Raw genomic sequence first — 21,588 nt, 5'->3', positions numbered from 1 at the left:
TTAGAGAATGTTCCATGTGCTGCTGAAAAGAATGTATATCCTGCAGTATTTGAATAATATTTCCTGTATATATCTGTTAGGTCCATTTCTTCTATGACCTCATTTAATTCATATGCCTCTCTGTTTATTTTTGCAAGGATGATCTGTAAATTGATGAGAGTGGGGTGTTAAAGTCCCCCACTACCACTGTGTTTGGTGTTATTGGTGACCTTGGTTCTAGTATCATTTGCTTGATGAAGTTGGGATCCCCCATGTTAGGTGCATATATGTTTAAGATTGTAATGTCCTCTGTTGGAGTGTGCTTCTAATCAATATAAAGTGACCTTCCTTATCTTTCCTAACTAATGTTGGACTGAAGTCTACCTTGTCAGGATAGCAACCCCTGCTTGTTTTCTAGACCCATTCTCTTGAAACACTGTTTTCCAACCTTTCACCCTAAGATAGTGTCCATCCTTTGTAGAAAGGTGAGTTTCTTGGAGGCAACAAATTGAGGGATCCTGCTTTTTAACCCAGTCTGCAAACCTATGTCTTTTGGTTGGTGCATTGAGGCCATTGATATTAAGAGATATTATTTAAAGGTGTGTATTCATTTTGTCATTTTTTGTAGTTATTCCCATTTTACCTTTGCTTTCTTGTATTCACTAGTATTTGAGTATGGCTTGCTTTTCCCAGGTTCTTTATATGAGTGCTTCTCTTTCTCTTCAGCATAGATGATTCTTTCAAGTATTTTCTGTAGAGCTGGTTTTCTCTTCAAATATTCCTTTAGCCTGCTTTTGTTGTGGAATGTCCTTATTTCTCCATCTATTTGAATGGATAGCTTTGCAGGATAAAGTAATCTTGGTTGACAGTTTTTATGTTTCAGAACTTGGAATACATCACTTCACACCCTTTTGGCTTTTAAAGTTTGTGTTGAATATTCTGCTGTGATCCTGATGGGCTTGCCTTTGTAGGTAACTTGATTTGTCTAATTGCTTTCAATATTTTTTCTTTGGTTTGTATGTTTGGTAGTTTAATTATAATATGGTGCAGAGAGGTTCTTTCTAGGTTTTGTCTGGTTGGTATTCTAAAGGATTCCTGTATCTACATTGGCACCTCTTTCCCAATTTGGGGAAGTGTTCTTCTATGATTTTGTTGAAAATGCCTACTATACCTTTGGAGTGAAGTTCTTTTCCTTCTACTATACCCTGAATTCTTATGTTTGTTCTTTTCATAGTATCCCAAATATCTTGAAATTCCCATTCATACCTTTTTTTTTGTTGGACTGTATTAGATCTGCCACCAGGTCTTCTAGTTTAGATATTCTGTCCTCTCCTTCATCCATTCTACTGGTGAGATTTTTTAGAGTTTTTTATTTCATTAACTGTCTTCTTCATTGCATGTAATTCTGACTGTTTTTCTTTATTATTTCTATTTCCTTATTTATGTCTAGTATTGACCTCTTTATTTCATTAAATTGGTATCCTGTGTCTTGATTCATTTAATTTCCTCTTTCATTCCTTTGATTTTGAAATCTTTCTCAGGCCTTTCCTCTAACTCATTCTCACTGGAGGTCATTTTTGATGCATTAATACTTTTTGGTGGATATTTATTGTCTTGATTTTTGGTGTTTCTTGTGTTAGAATGTACGTATTTTTGCATCTTGGATTAATTTAATGCTTGGATTTTCTAGTTAGCTGTAGTATTATTGATGTATCAATCAATCTGATGTTATATATCATCAGAGTAGGAGCTTAAAGTGCTAGGTGTGCATCTCAAGACTCTCAGAGTATCTACAAAAGTGACCCTAGGTGTTGGCTTTGCATGCTATGAGGATATTCTAGTAGGCTGAGGGGAACAAAATACAGGCAGATTCTAAAATTTAACTAAACAATGTACACTTTCAATGAAAAACAGTACAGAGTATTTATGCAAGAGTAGATATTATGACAACCAGATCCTCTAACAGTATCACTGTCCCTTAGGGTGTGTGGTGCCTGACACCCTTAATCCTATCAATAAGGTTAAGATTTCTGGTCTGTTGAGGGTTCCAAGTTAGCTTGTGACCCAGTGAGACCCTTCCCTAATATACAACAGAAGATGAAGCAAAGCCAGTATAAATCAAGAAGCAACAAATAACAAACCCTAAATATATCTTATTTAAGAATGGCAAATCTGACCATCTATTAGATTTAACATATAATTTATTCTGATATTGAAGGTGCAATTAGCACTTCTGGTTCAGGCCTTTATACCAGGCTTATTTGGTGGATACTGACCTGGTATATAGGATGATTTTGGCCTCAGTTATGGTGCACTCCTCCTTGGGTCCCTCTTTGGTGCACTGTGGGTTCAAATAGGCTGTCTGGGTCATTGGATAACTGCTCTGATTGCTGGTGCTGGGTGCTGTGAGCTCCCTTCCCCTGGTCTCTGATGCTTGCTGGAGCTTGTGCTGGCAGTGGGGGAGGGGAGGCTGTGGATGGTGGCTCTAGTTCTCCTGGTGGTCCACGTGATCCTTTACCTTGTGATCTGCTCCTCTGTTGTTCGCTGCAGTTCTCCATGTTTCTTGAGTTTGCGAAGAGCTCTGGTGTGAGTGGAAAATCCTCTCACCTGGCTTCTTCTGCAGCTCAAGCTAAGCCTTGCAGCTGTGGCCCCTCAGAGCTGGTGCTGCTGCTGTTGCATCCACTTCTGCCTGTCTGTGTGGGCTCTGGATGCTCTGAATCTCTCTTACTTCTCTTCTGCCATTGGTAATTTCTTACACACTTCACTTTTTAGTAGAGGAGTGTATTTTGCAGGATTTTTTTTCCTTTGGCTTTTTATCCCCTAGGCTGTTTTGGTGTAGTTCCTACGCATCATCTTAATTGGAAGTCAAACACAAGTCTCTAAATTTTTCATTTATAATGGGACTAAAAAGGTAAATTAATGTCAGCGTAAGAAGCCAGGACTTTATTCTCAGGCATTAGCCATTAGTCACATGAGACTATTAAGTACTAGAAATGTGGGTAGTCCAAATTAGAACATACAGTGTGGGCAAAGTACATACCAGCTTCTGAAAACTTAAGAGGACAAAAGAATGTAAACCATCTCATTGACAATATTTATTACACTTTAGAATAATAACATTCTGGATATGCTGAATTAAATATGATATTTTAAAAATCACACATGTATCTTAGACTTGTAGCTGGTTGGAATCTGGAAGAGAGGCAGTTCCCAGACAATTAGCCCATCTAGTGCTGGAAGGCAGTACATGAGCTACAGGGGGAAAGTAGCAGGTGGAAAGTAGCCAACATTTGTTTGAGCAACTCAAAATCTAAGCAACTCAGAAACAAACAACCTGGCATGATGCTCACACAAGTGCAATAGTGGCACACAGCCATGGTGGGTAACCAACTGCTTTTGAATAGGCTAAGAGATCTGCTCAGCAGAAAGGAAATCATATCTGGAACTGGGAAACAAGTCAGAATCATAGGCGAATAACAATGTTGCTTTCCATTGTCAAGTTCCCATTACACTAATCTTGGGCTGTAAGAGAGTCTACATCCTTTATATTCTCTCTAAATTAATAATAGTTATCCCATTTAACCGGTGCTGACTTCACTCTTTGTTGTTGAATCTGCTTCTCTTTTTCAGAGGGGAGCAGAACCTGAGAAGATAAATGACACAGCACATTTCACCCCTACCCCAGCAGAAACCACAGAGGAACTGAGCAAGAGTGCTGCTTTCCTGGCAAATCTGACATCAGCACAAGGGTGAAGGACATAGACACTGAGGATACTCAACATCTACTAAATCATAGATTCACAGGTTTCTAAGAGCCCATCACTGAAGTAGACTTAAAATTCACCTAACATGGCTTGGAATTTTGTGGAAGAGGGGGTGAAAAGATAGTTAGACCTACAAGTTGAGACACATGGCCTCTCTCCCATAACTGACTGCTGTCCCCACAATGCACAATCTATAATCCTCATAGGGATGACCTTCATCCCCAAGGGAGGAGGGCCTCTTTGGAAAAGGGGCAGAGATGAGGGAAAGGGGGTTACTAACATGTGTTGTTTATATATTAAATATGTCCATATCTAATAAAATAAAATTTTTAAAAGGTGGGACATTTTAGGAGTGAAACTAAAGTACTTGGAGATGAAATTTGGGGTTTACTGATGAGACAAGTATCAAATAAATGGACAGAATAAAATACATAATAACACAGTGGAATAGTAAATCAAAATAAGAAACTTTGGCTGTAAAAATGGAACTTCTTGAAAATACTTTTCTGTATAAAGAAGGACTCAGTAGTGGAAAGAGAAGGTTGCTTGACTGCTGAAGTTGATATTGATTTATTGATACATGAATATTGATTTGATATTATTGATAATATTGTGTGGCCCAAAGCAATTATTCTTCATCCCAGAGAAGCCAAAAGGTTAGACACCCTTACAATGTATGGGAAGGAATTTACAATACTTAATTACATTGCCTTTGGTATTTTGGTAGGTCCACACAGAAGATATTCTGAAGCTAGGACTAAAACTAAGTCCTGTGCCTAGTTGTGTAATACTTTGTTTTCTTTAAACATGGCCCAATCCTGTAGAAAACCTAATTTATGTTTTGACATTTATATCTGAAGGTGCTTGTATCATTCAACATTAAACAATCAACCTTATTTATTAGTTTATTGACTCAACTTGAATTTATCTTCAATGCCTCTCAAAGTGATCATTAAAAGATAGGTAAAAAGAAGCAAAATAAATCTAATAGCAACAACGAAACCACTTTAACATCTCCAAGTGAAATTCATACATGTTGCCAAAAACAAACAAACAAACAAACAAACAAACAAACAAACAAACCCACTAAGACATGTTTTTCACCTCTCGGTACAACGCAAGGAGAAGAGGTACAGTAAGCAAAGTCAAAACTGCCTCTTTATAATCCCATAGATAAGTCCCCCAGATGTTTTGAAGGGGAGTAGTTCATTCTGCCTTTTCTCCCTGGCTTTTGTGGCACTATGTCAATCTGATCTGTTACTGCCCAATTAGGTAGCTGTCCTTGATCTTGCTTGGTGTGTTTCCTCAACTACAAAGTAGTTTATAACACCTCCCACAGTTGTCTCACTGAACTGAAATGAAAGAAAGTCTGATAGAAAACGTGAAAGGACATAAACCTTTTCATTTTATTAGTTTCAAAGGCATAAGGTCTAAAAGAAATAATTAGGTTGAACATGATGGATAAACTTTCCCCATCCTTCTTATAACCTACCCCCGGCCTCCAGTACAAACCAAAAGGACCCGGAGAAGCTCAAGGTGGGTCGAGCGGAGGAAGCTAGAACAAGGCACCCAGGACGCGGGGATGCTCCACACGCGCGGCCGGGGAAGCAGCCGGACGACCGCGGGTGAGCGGAGGCGTTGCTGCCCAGCCCCGCACTGACTGCTACCAACACATCCGGCCTCCTAAGCAACTGGTTGCTATAGCGACCGCGTCAGGGCGAAAGGAGCAGCGCTTCCGGTCGGTGTCACCGCTACTATGGCTCGACTAGAAACGCGTTGGCGTCGAAACAGCGACTTCCGGCGGAAAGAGAAGCGGGTCCCGAGCTGCGGCCGGCCGCAGGCCGCGAGTGGACGCCGGTGGCTGAGTGAAGCTGGGTAAGTCTGATGCTGCGCGAAGGTTGGAGAAGAGGGCCCGGCACATGGCAGGCCGGGGAGAGCTGGCTTAAGACGGTTGATTTGCGAGTTCCAGTCGTGGGGATATCGCCTGTTTTCAATGTATGCTTGTGGGGAGAGGTTGCCTGGTTCCTGAAGCGTGGAAGACTGTCACTTCCTCGAGTGGACGCCGTGCAGGATCCATTTCTTTTCAAGGTGTGATTATGTGTCCACCCGCCCGAGCTGAGGCTATAATGTCTTACTTGAACAAAAGAAGTGAGCCAGGACAAGTCAGTGAGGTATGCCCTCAAATTCGTTTTAGTCCTTTGGCATTCTCTCTTGATGTATTTTATCGTTCGTCTTGCAGAAAATATTTACTAACGTCTAATGTATTCAGTCTTACCATAAAACGGAAAGAAATGCCATCCTGCGTTCATTCACCACCCACGCTTTATTTTATTTTATTTTTTGTTTTCTGAGGTAGGTTTTCTGGCTCAGGCTTACCTGGAATTTACTGTGTAATCTCAGGGTGGCCACGAACTCAAAGCGATCCTCCTATCTCTGCCTCCCACGTGGTGGGATTACACCCACGCTTTTTAGTCAGTCTCTTTTTATGATCCTGTGTATTCAGTAGTTTAAGAAAAGCATATCATGAAATATCTAACAGCATACACACACACACACACACACACACACACACACACACACACACATATACACACACAAGCAAGTATGGTTTTCCATACTTGCTTGTATCTTTGTACATGGCATTTGGGGGACATTCTAGATAAAAATACATGCTTCCTTCCGTTGTGCATTATGATCATAATTTACTCAACCAAACAGTAAAGAACTTGGGCAGTACTTTATTTATTTATTTATTTTTTAGGTGATGAATGGCCATTAATGTTTCTGCTCACCTGATCTGAAAAGGCCTACTTCTAGGTCAACAGATGATGATGGCGTTTGAGCAGTTACCTAAAAAAGATTGGTATAGCATTCTGGGAGCAGACCCATCTACAAGTGTGTCAGACCTGAAACACAAATATCAAAAACTCATATTAATGGTAAGTCTTTACTTATAAGTTTGAAATCATAGGAGGAAAAAAAAAAGTTTTTAAATGCAATCTGGTCCTTTGTTTCCAATAAAATGTGTACTATATCAACAGGAGTTCATATATTTGTTTCTTCAATTGAAAGTTTCAGTAATATACAGATAGAATGATGTGGGACACACAGCCTGGTCCTCAGGAGCAGAAGATTTGAGCCATACTGATTGAATTAGAATCCCCTATCACTATGAGAAATTGGACAGATTTTATGTATCTATGCCTCAGTTAAATGAAATAATCCATGTAAAATGTTGGAGAAGAGTTGCTATATAATAATAGGTTAAAATAATCCAGTAGCCACTAGCCACAGGTGGCTATTGAGTGCTTGAAATATATATGATGCTTACAGCTATGAATTTGTAATTGCTACCATTGTAAAATTGACAATGATTTTTTTGTTTATTAAGTACAAAATAATGTAAAAAATTAAAATACATTGATTTCATGTTGATTTATTGGCTAGAGCAGCTGATGCATAGCATATGTGTGTATTTTGACATATGTTATCAAAATTAATTTTATTTACTTAATTTTTTAAAAAGTAAGGCAAAAAGAGTAATTGAGCAAACAGTGAGAAAGTCCAGAGTTTCAGAATAAGTATGCTTGGGATTTTGGCTGGTATTCAAAGAAGAGAGGGAAAGAGGGAAAGGAAAGGTTAACAGCTTTTGAGTTAGAACTCAGAAAGATAGGCGGGTTTAGTTTGAAGAGGTACAAGCAACTGATTTTACTGGTTGTTTTAGCATTGTGTATATGTTTATAGCTTGGGTTATATTTCTATTAGCTACTGCTAACTTTTTTTGCTGAGGCCATCTTTTCACTTACATGGAAATTCATCCTTTTTGAAACAACTTGTAGTATATATGAACATGGAGTACCTTTTTGAATTGTTATATCCATTTGTTCAATCCGCACTGTGGTGTTCTTAAGTCAATGTCAGTAACTCTACAATGGTTCCTGAGAGTTAAGTTTACAAAAAGAGCAAACAACTATTTTTATGTAGCATAGTTTCCTCTGTTGTATACTAAATACATCTCTATTTTGCCCACATTGTTAGTGGTTATTGTGAAAGACAGTTTACCAGCAGAGATGCACTAACGTCCTTGTCATTGATAATAAGTTAGATACACTGACCTTCAGGAGTGTCTAATCTTTTTACAATGTGACATGAGGTTGTAATCTAGAGGAGTGTTGGAGTACATTCATAGCTATCCTGTGGATGTGTATGCTCCACAGGCTGCAGGTTGGAAAAGTCATCTTCTGCTTCAGAATTTTTAAGATGTCTGGCAGTAAAGTTAAATAGATGTTATTGAAAATTTTCCCAATATGAAGTCATTCTTGTACCTCAGTAAATTGGGAGATAAGGCTGGAAAGGCTGACTGTGTCTATGTCATGTAGGTCCTTCTCTTGTGTTGACCTTTAATTGGGCCTGAGAAGCCTTTATATGGCAGTGTTTAACAGACACCAAAGTGAACTACTTTATGTACATGTTAGCAACGTATCAGGTTCAGTTTACATCTCTCAGTCACTGAGCTAGACCTCCAATTCAGAAGTCTTTTGTATTGATTATATATAATTTATCCAGTTTTTGTCTTATACATATTACTTTCTGTCTTCTCTTAGGTCATGAGAATATTATTCTGTGTTTTCTTATACAAGCTTTGTAGTTTGTTTTTACCATTAGGTCTATGATGTTTATGTATAGTGGGTGGTCAGATTTTTGCTGGTTTTTTAAAAAATTTTTATTCATTTTTATTTATTTAGATGAGAATGACAGAGAGAGAAAGAGGCAGATAGACAGAGAGAATGGGTGCACCATGGCTTCCAGCCACTGCCAACGAACTCCAGACGCGTGCGCCCCCTTGTGCATCTAGCTAAAATGGGTCCTGGGGAATCGAGCCTTGAACCGGGGTCCTTAGGCTTCACAGGCAAGCACTTAACCACTGAGCCATCTCTCCAGCCCTTTGCTGTTCTTTTTTTTTTTTTTTTAATTTAATTTATTAGTTTTCTTTTCAGCAAATACAGGCAGTTTGGTACCATTGTTTAGGCTCAACCATGATCTACCCCCTCCCATTGGACCCTCCTTGTTGATGTAAATGGGTCGTGCATTGTGGAGTTAGCCCATAGTTATTGGTACGATAAATGTCTCTGCATATCATGACCCAACATGTGACTCTGACATTCTTTCCGCTCCTCTTCTGCAAAATTTCCCTGAGTCTTAATATGGAGATGTAGTTCTTTAATTTCATCACCTGAAAATATTTTCTGTTTTTTTTTTTTTTTTTGTTTGTTTGTTTGTTTTTTTCCAGGTAGAGTCTCGTGCTAGGCCAGGCTGACCTGGAATTCACTATATAGTCTAAAGGTGGCCTCCTACCTATGCCTCCCGAATGCTGGGATTAAAGGCATGTGCCACCACGCCCAGCTTTGGGTTTTTTTTTCATTGTATTGACTTGGCAGTATGGTTCTATTTCTGGACATTATTCTATTCAATGTATTTGTCTATTAATAACTGCATCTTGATTACTAGAGGTTTATAGTTAGTGTCGAAAGCATATAAATTGTCTCATTCTTCTTTTCAAGTTTATTTTTGTTATTGTTTGCTTGCATTTCTGTAGAAATGTGAGAACCTAGCAAAATAACTCAGTGGGAGAGTGCTAGACTTAAGAAATTTGAGGATCAGCCTTGGTTGATTTTACAATCAATAACACACACACACACACACACAAATTTGGCCAAGTTGTACATTAAAATTTCACTAATATATATTTATCTTGGTAAAATATATTGAATTCAACCTTATGAGCACATTATACCTTCCTACGTACTTAACATGTCTTCAGAAAAGAGATTATACATTTTTGGGCAGATTGCTTCTAGCTGTATGATTTCCTAACCCCCTTCCCCCCCATTGTAAATGGCACTCTTTCAATTTCATTTTTCAGTTATTGATTGGTAATGCATAGAATTATTACAGTTTATTTTGTACACTGCTATTTTATCTTTCAATCTTGGTAAATTTGCTTTTGAATTTTCATAGTCACTTTGGAGTTTTTGTTTTATTTTAGAATTTTTACAAACAATAATGCCATTTGATTTGCCTTTCCAATGTTTATATCATGTACCTCTTCTAGTCCATATATGAGCTAGGTACCATCTTCTTCTTCTTTTTTTTTTTTTTTATAAACTGTGTCTTTTTTTCAGCTCCCACTCTGTCCAGGTTCAAAGTTACAGTGACTCTCTTTTCTGCAAGGAAGGGTTTATATAGTTTGGATTTGGGTTCGTTAGGCTCCTTGGAGTCCTCAGCTTTTCAAATCTTCAGGTATCTAATTTAAACAAAACAAAACAAACATGGAGTACATCTGACTGATTTTCTTGTAATAGTCTTACCAGAATTAGGATGTGCTATTATTTCCCTATCAAAAAAAAAAAAAAATCAAATTTTTAAACCCATATTTGTCTGCCATGTTCCATCTTTGTTCCTTGGAGTAAAATCTCTTCAAAGAGTATCTCTTCTGCCTTTCTCCAATCCTTTGCATCCCACTTCTTGCATGTATGTATGTATATGTATGTATGTTTTATTTTATTTACTGTTTTTCCACCCCCCCAAGCTATCCCCTCCCTCCACAGCCCTCTTTCTGCTTCCTGGCCTCTGCCAACACTTAGTTACTGCACCATAAACCCACACATCTAAAACTTCAAAGCTGAGATCTGCATATGAGAAGAGAACATATGATTTTTATCTTATGGGCCTGGGTTTACCTCACTCAGTATAATGTTTTATACTTCCATCCATTTTTCCTGCAAATTTCTTGATTTCATTTTTTTTTTTTTTTTACATTTGAGTAAGATCCATTGTATATATATACTACATTGTCATCTCTTCAGCAGTTTTTCCAAAATATTTTACTTATCTATTTATTTATTTGAGAGACAGAGAAAGAGGGGAAGAAAGAAAGAGGATGGGTACACCAGGGCCTCTGGCCACTGCAAATGAACTCTGGTTGCATATGGGAATCCAAGTCGGGTCCTTCAGCTTTGCAGGCAAGTGCCTTAACTGCTGAGCCATTCTTCAAGTCCCCCATCCAGCAGTTAGTACACAGCACAGCACACTTCAGGAACTCCAGCTCGGCACACTTGCACAACTTTAGATTGAAATCCCAAATCCGTCACCATACCTTAAGATCTACCCAATGACACTGCCTCCAGCCAGGTGGCTACAGATGCAAACTACAAACTAATAAAACACTGAATATATTGGAGGCCATCTATTCAATCTACCACATTCTGCCATTGGATTTATAACCATTACACATTATAAATTGTACTTAGTCCAATTTTAAAGATCCACACAATTTTGACCAATTTCAGATAGTGAGTCCTGCAAAATCAAACAAGTTAAATACTTTCAACATAGTAGCACAGAGTAAACATTTTTAACTGGTATAATGACTAAAACAATATAAGCTCAACCACCATAAAACCAGGGGCAGTGTGGTAGTTTGAATAGATTGCCCCCCAACAGATCCAGTGTTTTATTAGTTTGTAGTTTGCATCTGCAGCCCCCTGGCTGGAGATGATGTCACTGGGAGGATCTTAAGGTGTGGTGGTGGGTTTCAGATTTCAGTTAAAAAATATACAAAATGTGCCTAACTAAAGCTCCTAAAGTTTGCTGGACTGTGTGGCTTTTGGTCTTTTTAGGCTTATGCTTCTTTCTCTGTGTTCGATCCTATACAGACAGGCCAGCTTTTCCCACCATTATGGAACTTCCCCTAGATCTGTAAGCTTCAATAAATATCCCTTCCTCCATAACCGTGCCTGGTCTAAAAGTTCATCTCAGTGAACCTGAAGCTGTCTGCTACAGTAACGTTATCTTCTATGTTTGTAGTTGGAAAGCTTACTGATTGGTCAGAAACATACCGTTAGTGAGGGTTAAATCATGTGATGTGACTCTTGACCTTTTCCCAGCATATCCCACTTCATAATTGCCTTCCAGAAGAGTTTCTTATTGTTTAAAGGCAAATATTTCACTGTTTCCTGGATTTCTATGGAACACCTTACCCGAGTACAGTTAGTGAAGTATTGTATAAAGTCAAATCAATTACTACTTTCTGTTTCAAGTTTGAAGGGATATAGATTGTATATAGTTTATGGAGTGAAATATACTTCCCTTATTTTCATATGATAAGTTTAGAGTTTCTAGTAGAATTGAGAAGAAAATTTAAAGGAAAGCATTTTTATCATGTTTATCAGATTTGTTATGTTCTATTTGACAAAAACAAAAACAGTTTCCAAAGTTCATATTCTTGTTTCCAAGGCTGAATTAACATTATTTTCTCAGTCTTTGTTTTAAGTGTCACAAAACATTTGAGAATGAAATTATATTTGACTAGTACCAATCTGTATCTGATTTTATTAAAAGGCACATTTATTATGTGTATTTTTCTAAATCAGAAGACTTTGCATTTACCACCTCCCACATAATTAGTTGTTGGGATAAAATATTGCTAAATCGTAGGTTGCTAAGTTTACAATACATGTTGATTTAGTAAATACTGCTTCCTTATTTCAGTTTTGTAAATGTAGTACTTATTCAAGCTTCTAATACTGAAAAGGCCTTTTCAACTGAAATAATTTAGAATGTGCATATATGTATGTATGTGTGTGTATCTATCTATAGTTACCTTTATATATATATGTGTGTATATGTGTGTATGCATATATATACATATATATGTGTGTGTGTGTGTGTGTGTGCAAGTACAGTTACCCTTAAGGATATTTATTTCATGTCCTGTTATATCTCTTACCAAACAATTTACTACATAAGTTAAAAGTAATTGAAGTAACATTTCCTAGCTGTGTTTTACTAATACTTACTAATAAAATTGCTTTCTTTTGAAAATCAATTTCTCCTTGATATCTAGTTTCTAAAATGTTTTTAATTTCTCACTAATAATAGTTTGAATAATATAATCCATTGCTTTTAACTGGTCTTGGGAGCTAGACATGGTGGCATATACCTTTAATTCCAATACTCAGGAAGCTGATAGAGCTCAAGGCCAGCCTGGAGCTACAAAGTGAGTACCAGCTCAGTCTGGGCTGGAGTGAGACACTGCCTCAACAACAAAGAGGTCAAGGGTTCAGAATTCTTACTTATATTATTCCCATTGTTTTGCAGTTATGTGTGTAAAGATTGCTGTTTACTAAGGGTAAAGCTCTGTCAACTTTAAATTTGGAGTTCTTTTCCCGTAATATTACAGAATATCTTTGAATTGAAAAGGAATTATTGTGTTGGAAAATTACATGCTGTTGTTATAATGTGTCCCATAATCCTAAAGAAAATCTATATATTTGAGGTGAATGTGTTCACAATGATGCACTTACTCCATACTTAGGTGAGCATTCAGAGTATCTCTTTTGACTATTACTGATACATAGATTAGCATTAAGATCATTATATAATACATTTTAAAAAGTATTTATTTATTTATGTATTTATTTATATGAGAGAAAGAGAGAGAATGTCAGGGCCTCTACTGAAAACAAACTTCAGACACATGCGCCACCTTGTACATCTGGCTTATGTGGGTACTGGGGAATTGAACCTGGGTCGTAAGGCTTTGCAGGCAAGCACCTTAACTATTCAGCCCTCTCTTCATTCCCTATGATACATTTTCTTTAAATGTTTTATTTTATTTATTTGAGAGAGAAGGGTGGGGGGGGGGAGAAAATAGGCATACCAGGGCCTCCAGCCACTGCAAATGAACTCTAGACATATGTGCCACCTTGTGCATCTGGTTTACGTGGGTCCTGGGGAGTTGAACCTGGCTCCTTTGGCTTTACAGGCAAGCACTTTAACCACTAAGCCAACCCTCTATAATACATTTCTATGTCTTGAAAAAGAAGATACGAAGGATTCCTGTGCTATAGTTAGAGGGAAATTATCACATCTATTTAATAAAACAATTCTTTAGAAGAACTTTTTTAATAAATTACAAATAAAGTGATTTTGATTATAGGAAAGTCACATAAGCATTAAGAGAAATTTTGTAAAAATAAATATAAAATAAATCTGGGACTGTTGTAAATAGTAATAAGAAAAAAAAATGTAACTTCTAGCCAATGTTGCAATTTTTTAAACACATACATTTTAAAAAAGTTTTTATTTACTTGTTTATTAGAGACAGAGAGAGAGAAAGAGTGAGAGAGTGAATGAGTGAGAGTAAGAATGGACACACTAGGGCCTCTAGCCACTGCAAACAAACTCCAGATGCATGTTACACCATGTGCATCTGGCTTATGTGGGACCTGGAGAATCGAACCTGGGTCCTTGGGCTCCACAGGCACATGCCTTAACTGCTAAGCCATCTCTCCAGGCCCAATATTACAAATTTTATTCAGCTAGTTGGCTCTTTGGCTGTTAAGACAGTGTCAAAGAGGATGCCAGATATTTAACAATACATCTCTTACTTAGGTGTCCTATGAAGACTGGGTTACAAACTGTTCTGTGAACAAACAAGGAACTTCAGGAGCTGTGGTGAGATGAGAGGAATCAAAGTGCATGGCACCTCTTTCACAGTGAGGACTGCCTGGTCAGAACACATTGCTCTTACCTCAGTTGCCACCATTGCTCTTTGGTGAATGACTTTTCACTGCTGCTCAAAACTTAGTTACAGTCAGTGTGCTCCTACTAGCTCTGCCGGGGCAGCCAGAGCCCTTCATAGCCAAGAGTGTTTGCAGTTTGAGGAAGGTGGTTTGCCTTTGTGTACTGTGTCAGGGAGTGGAGCCACTAGCAGGGCTAAGAAAAGGATAGTTTGAATGTGTCCCACAAAGTTTATGTGTTTCAAATATCATTCCCTTTGACTTTTCTTTTTGCTTTTTGTTTTTTGTTTTTTCAAGGTAGGGTCTCACTCTAGCTCTGGCTGACCTGGCATTAACTCTGTATTCTCAGGGTTGCCTCGAACTCACAGCAATCCTCCTATCTCTGCCTCCTGAGTGCTGGGATTAAAGGGCATGTGCCACCACGCCCAGCTTTGTTTAATTTTCTCTTTCTTTCTTTCTTTCTTTCTTTCTTTCTTTCTTTCTTTCTTTCTTTCTTTCTTTCTTTCCTTCTTTCCTTCTTTCCTTCTTTCCTTCTTTCCTTCTTTCCTTCTCTTTCTTTCTTTCTTTCTTTCTTTCTTTCTTTCTTTCTTTCTTTCTTTCTTTCTTCTTCTCTTCTCCCTCTTCCCTCTCCCCTCTCCCCTCTCCCCTCTCCCCTCTCCCCTCGCCCCTCTCCCCTCTCCCCTCTCCCCTCTCCCCTCTTCCCTCCTTCCCTCTCCCTCTCCCCTCTCCTCCTCCCCCTCTTCCCCTCTCCCTTTCTCCCCTCCCCCACTCCCCCTTCTCCTCTCCCCTCTCCCCTCTCCCCCTTTCTCTCCCCTCTCCCCTCTCCCCTCTCCCCTCTCCCCTCTCCCCTCTCCCCTCTCCCCTCTCCCCTCTCCCCTCTCCCCTCTCCCCTCTCCCCTCTCCCCTCTCCCCTCTCCCCTCTCCCCTCTCTCCTCTCCCCTCTCCCCTCTCCCCTCTCCCCTCTCCCCTCTCCCCTCTCCCCTCTCCCCTCTCCCCTCTCCCCTCTCCCCTCTCCCCTCTCCCCTCTCTTCTCTTCTCTTCTCTTCTCTTCTCTTCTCTTCTCTTCTCTTCTCTTCTCTTCTCTTCTCTTCTCTTCTCTTCTCTTCTCTTCTCTTCTCTTCTCTTCTTTCTGGTAAGGTTTCACTCTAGTTTAGAACTCACTCTGAGTCCAAGGATGGTTTCAAACTCACAGAGATTCTTCTACCTCAGCCTCCTGAATGGTATTAAAGGCATGTGCCACACACCAGGCTCAAATGTAATTCCCAATGCAACATGTTGATAAGTGAGACTGTAAAAATGTTAATTAATTAATCCATGAGGACTCTGCCCTAATGAATGATTCATGGTGTTATCACAGTTGTAGATTACTTATTTTGGGAATGTATTCTTTATAATAGGGCAAGTTTGGCACCCTCCCTTTTTTGTGCACAAACTCCATTGCTTTTGGTCATGGTATGATGTAGTAAGAAGGCACTCTGAAGCATGGGCCACACAGTCTTTGACTTCTCAACTTCCAGCATTATGAGAAATAAAGTTGTGTTTTTTTATAAATTACCTAGTTTTGACTATTCTGATATAGCAGTATATAATGAACCAAGAAACTGCTTGTGGTGGTTTGATTCAGGTGTCCCCCATAAACTTAGGTGTTCTGAATGCTAGGTTCCCAGCTGATGGAGATTTGAGATTTAACGTCTCCTGGAGGTAATGTATTGTTGGGGGCAGGCTTATGGGTGTTATAGGCACTGTCCCCTTGCCAGTGTTTGGCACAGTCTCCTGTTGCTGTTGTCCACCTTATGTTGGTCAGGGGTTGATGTCCACCCTCTGCTCATGCCATCGTTTTCCCTGCCATTGTGGAGCCTGTAAACCAAAATAAACCTCTTTTTCCCACAAGCTGCTCTTGGTCAGGTGATTTCTACCAGCAATGCGAACCTGACTGGTCAACCCCAAAACTATAGGCTCTTGCTGTGGTAGTGAATTCAAGCACAATGAACCTATCCTCTACCCAAAGCACAGTGTCCTAAAGCTTATTTCTAAGTACACTGGTTAAATTGCTAAATTTTTGTGTCTGTGTTGCTTGGTTTGAGACAGCATCTGTAGCTCTGGCTGGCGTGGAACTCAGCTCAGTCCTCCCTGTGTGCGCCAACATGCCCACCTTAAGTTCTGAATGAAATAATATTGTTAAAATCTCTTAAAACATTGTGTTAGGGGCTAGAGAGATGGCTTAGTGGTTAAGGTACTTGCTTGCAAAACCAAAGGATGCAGGTTCAATTCCCCAGGATGTGTGTGGAGTTTGTTTGCAGTGGCTGGAGGCCATGATGTGCCCTTTCTCTCTCTCTTTCTGCCCGCCTCCATTCTCTTCCTCTTTATTTTTCTCAAATAAATAAATAACAGTAAAATATTTAAAACATTGTGCTAGAAATTTTTTTTGAAGTATTTCTTAGCTGCTTCATCATATTACTAGAGTATTCATCCCTCTAATGGCATGGCATACAAAACAGAAATGCCAGAACTCCTTTGTAGAAAACACAATTATTTAATCATGTTAGATTCAAAAATTATTTTTAGTTAGAATGTAAGTATTAGGACTTTTGGTAATGGTGATTGAACCTAGGGTATCACACAGGCTATGCAGGTATTCTATAACTATGCTGTGTCCCCAGTCCAAATAAAGAGGATTTAATCTTTTTATTGTGACCCCTTCCCATATAAGTCATAAATACACAAAGTGTGATCTCTTTCAGTGTTCTTAAAATATCATGTGCATTATTGGTGACAGGCAAAAATAATTTTAGATGGCATGTAGGTGAGCACTTTTTAATGGAAATAGACATATCTATAAAAATTATACATAAGGGGCTGGAGAGATGGCTTAGTGGTTAAGTGCTTGCTCATGAAGCCTAAGGACCCTGGTTCGAGGCTTGATTCTCCAGGACCCACGTTAGCCAGATGCACAAGGGTGCGCACGCATCTGGAGTTCATTTGCAGTGGCTGGAGGCCCTGGCGCACCCATTCTTTCTCTCTTTCTCTGCCTCTTTCTCTCTGTCACTCAAATAATAAATAAATACAATAACCAAAAATTACACATGAATTTTTACAAATATATTTATTATATAGTATTTATAGATAATTTTTGATATGTACAACAACATAATTATTTTAGGGTAAGTCTAAATAAGAGGCAAAGTAATTTGTCAAAAAGCAAGTAAAGTGCTGGAGAGATGGCTTGTCAGTCAAAGCACTTGTCTGTGAAGCCCAAGGGCCCATGTTCTACTTTCCAGACCCCATGTTAGCTCCATAGACGAAGGTGAGAAAAGTGCAAGGTTGCACATGCCCACTAGGTGGTGCAAACGTCTGGCATTCAATTGCAGATGCTGAGGCCCTGGCATTCCAGTTCTCTGTCTGTCTCTCTCTCTCTCTCTCTTTTGCTCATTCTAAAATAAAGAAAAGAAAAAATCAAGTAAGGACTATTAATAATGCGAGAATATGAATTAAACTTTCAGGTAGCTTAAGAATATCTGAAGTTGGACATTCACTTATCTGTACCTGTGATGTGAGTCTTATTCAGACACATAATGCTTAGCTTTTTTAAATTATGGAAAATGAGATAACAGAGATACTAAGTCCTGAATAGGCATTCATTTTTGTGCTTTGAGATTAGCAGAAATCTAAGCTGAGTTCCATTTGTAAGTGTTGGTTTAAATCCTGTGTAGAAAACCTTGATGGCAGTGGTACTGAGAACCTTAGCAATAGTCCTTCTGTACTGATGGCAGTGGTGCTGAGCATGGTGCCATTTTATTGTAAGTAGACAGTACTTTTACTTGTATATATGTTCTTTAAGAGGGATGGGCAGTGTCATTGTTCAGCAAAGAAATGGTTTTTGTTTTTGAGGTAAGGTCTTACTAGCCCAGGCTGACCTGAACCGACTCTATAGTCCCAGACTGTTCTCAAAGTCACAGTGATCCTCCTACTTCTGCCTCCCAAGTGGTGGGATTAATGACCCACCACCACTGCACCTGGCTAAAGAAATGACTTTAACAAGTGAATAAAGTTAAAGGTTTCACAAGGAGTTGCCTGTCAGTGTTCTGGAGACATTATTACCCATAATATAATACTGGAACATATGGAAAACATTTTTTTTCTCTAAATTAAAAATAAAACATTACATCTCAAAGGCAATTATGAATCATCTTCATTATTGACTAACTCACTTATGAGTTCCCAGGATTGTTTGGTTTTTTTTGCTTGTGTTATGTAGGTATTTTCATATTTGTATGCTTAGAGGCCAGAGGTCAACATGTATCTTCCTCATTGCTCTCCATGGTATTGATTTGACAGGGTCTCTCAGTGAAAGCAAAGTTCACTGTTTGGCTAGTCTAGCTAGCCAGCTTGTCCAGGAATCTGTCTGTCTCTACCTCCTGGAGCACTGGAATTATAAGCATGTGCTGCCACACTGGAAATATACACATACACACATATATGTATGTGTGTGTGTATGTGCATGTATGTATGTATGTATATAAGTGCTGGCCATTCTAACTCAGACATCATGTTTGCATAGCAAGTACTTGACCAGCTGAACCATAGAGTTGCCTCATCTTTATGCCAAGTCTCTCCATGTTGTTTTGTGAAATGTCTTTTTGTCTTCCTTTTGTCTGTCCTTCTACTTGGACTATTTCCCTTTTTCATTTGCTTCCCCCCACCCCTTTTTCTTGCAGCCTTTTGAAGGCTTTGAAATTTTCAAAAAAAAAAAGGAACTTTAATTCTGCTAGTCTTGAGGATATTTTAAGGAAAATTCAGATTCCTATTTTATCAGTTCATAGTGCTAACTGTAAATAACACATGGTTCTTATGTATTTTGAATGCTTTCTTTCCCAGCTGGTGGCAATTTGGGAGATGGAGCCTTACTGGAGGAAGTGTGTTACTGGGAATGGACCTTGAGGTTTGTTAGCCCTGCTTCCCAGTGTTAATTGGCTCACTTTTCTGCTGCTGTGTTCCACCTTTTTTGACAGAGGTGATCAGCTTCTGCTTATGCCCTCCTTTCACCTGCCATCATAAATCTTCCCCACAAGACTGCAAGCCAAAATAAATCCTTTCATCCCATAAGCTGCTTTTGGTCCGATACTATTTTGCCAGCAATGAGAAGGTAACTGACATGATATGACATGATATAACAAACAAAACATATCGTGAAGTGGGGAGAAACGTGAAGAAAAAAAAACAAAAAACTATTGCCTTTCTAACAATTAAGCCAAAAAGTATTGAGGAGTACTTGAGCATTAGAATCAGGAGTAGAATAGAAGAAAGAGGGTGGAAAGGAGTGGGGGAAGGGAGGAAGAGATGTGAGGATGTGGAGGTAATTCATCAAGTTGGGGGATAAGGAATTGATTGTGTCTGTGACCTTAATGTATAGAAAGGCAATGATATTCCTGACTCTGTTCCATGAGGAATGAAGAGGAAACTTCTGAGAAAGAGTTTTGGTTTATTGAGAAGGAGGTGCAGTGTGTAAATGGAAGAGCTGGGCAAGGATGGCCAATTGATGGCAACAGTACAGACAGAGCTCAGGAGAGGTCAGGAATAAAAGTCAGACCTTTGGTATTGCCTCCATGGGGCTACCTGGAGTTAAAGGTGGTGAAAATAGGAGAACATGGATTCTTAAGATCAAACCTTATGGAATGTCTCTAAGAAACTGAAAAGGTGTAGCCAGATATAATAGGGATCTAACTACAGGAGAGTTGATATCAATAAATTCATGGAATAGGGACCATGTAGCCAGCAGTTGCAAATATTAAGAGGAACCAAGAAACTGAGTGGGAAAAACGAAAAAAAAAAAAAATGGTCTATTGGATCTAGCAGCTAAAAATAATATGACCACTATGACAACCCCAGAGAGCTAAGTAACACAGAATAGCAGTGAAATTGGATAGAATTGTAGCTCCTTTACCAGTCAAATATAACTACCAGCAACCTCTGGAATCTGTGATGTTAATATTCTTAGCTGAGTGTTTTAAATATTAAAAAACTGTTGGGTAAATTAACCCCAGTGGTTAAGAGAATTTGTAATCTGACCCAATGCAGTATTTGAAGCATTAAATGAAAATTACATGAGAAACTTGGTATGAAATGTGGTATTGCAGAAACCTAATTTGTTATTTTATTATTAATGAATTTTCTCTCAATTCCAAAGGAATGTAAAACTATATTTATTAAAATTCACCTTTTCTATCATCTCTCATGCCCACTAAAATTCTAATGAACCAACTAAGATGTGTCTTAATGCATACATACCTCTGGGCCTACATGTCTTCATTTGTTTTGTGTGTGTGTGTGTGTGTGTGTGTGTGTGTGTGTGTGTGTGTGTATGGTGTTATCTTCAGTTATAAGCTTTGATCAAGAGTATATCATTGTTTATCAATCATCTAGCTGTCCAACCTCCCCACACCCCAAGTCAAGAACCTTTTTTTCCCCCTCACTCTAGTATACTACATTTTGAAAACAGAAAATAGGGACTAGATGGCTAGGGAGAATTGCTCAGTGGGTAAAAGCACTTGCTATGCAAGCATGCGGACCTCAGTTCAATCCCTAGTATCACTAGCACTGGGCCTGGTCACACATGCCTTTAACTCCAGATCTGACAGAGGTGGAGACAAGAGGATTGCTAGTACACCTTAGTCAGCCTGTCTAACTGATGAACAGTGAACTCCAGGTCCAAAGAGATACTCTGTCTCAAGGAAGTAAGGTGGAAGAGCTATGGAAGAGGACACCTGAGGTGCTCCTCTGGCCTCTGCATGTCTACACACATGCATATACCAGATGAATAAGTACACACATACACACCCCCCCACCACCATATACATACATCAAAAAAAAAAAAAACAACAACAGAGAAGCTTCTTTCTCTTTTTGGATGATGATGGCCACTGGGATGACCCAAAAGGCACCATAGTGCTAAGAAGTGATGGAGGAGCGTCCAGCACTGAAACTCCTCTATCACACCCTCCAAGGCTAAGGGTCCATTGCAGAAGAGGTGGCAGAAAGAATGTAAGAGCCAAAGGAAGGGTACCACTCCTTACAATGCAACTGTCCCATCAGAAATTGGCCTCAATATCCAAGACCTCACAGTGCCTGGTAATACCATCACAAGACCCTCATAATAGCAAAATGATAACATCAAAATTAAAGAGAGACTAATGGAGAGAGGGAGGGGATACGATGGACAGCGGAGTTATGAAGGGGAAAATGGGGGAGGAAGGGAAATATCATGG

The 21,588-nt window shown here is 39.0% G+C and overlaps 1 protein-coding gene across 2 annotated transcripts in view; it reads left to right on the top strand.

Moving 5' to 3' along the window:
- Positions 1-5,544: 5,544 nt before the first annotated feature.
- Dnajc24 (DnaJ heat shock protein family (Hsp40) member C24) overlaps positions 5,545-21,588 on the top strand; it is a 47,162-nt gene continuing 31,118 nt past the window's right edge. The window contains exons 1-2 of one of the 2 annotated variants that reach the window (XM_045156214.1): positions 5,545-5,618; positions 6,505-6,682. In XM_045156214.1, the coding sequence (XP_045012149.1) occupies positions 6,569-6,682 (114 nt within the window). In that variant the 5' untranslated portion in view covers positions 5,545-5,618; positions 6,505-6,568. The other variant, XM_004660716.3, reaches the window with a different exon arrangement.

This window comes from Jaculus jaculus, chromosome 8 (genome assembly GCF_020740685.1).
Source record: "Jaculus jaculus isolate mJacJac1 chromosome 8, mJacJac1.mat.Y.cur, whole genome shotgun sequence".
NCBI lineage: Eukaryota > Metazoa > Chordata > Mammalia > Rodentia > Dipodidae > Jaculus > Jaculus jaculus.
Note: the sequence above shows the minus strand (reverse complement) of the source record. Positions and strands in the feature narration are given on the sequence as shown.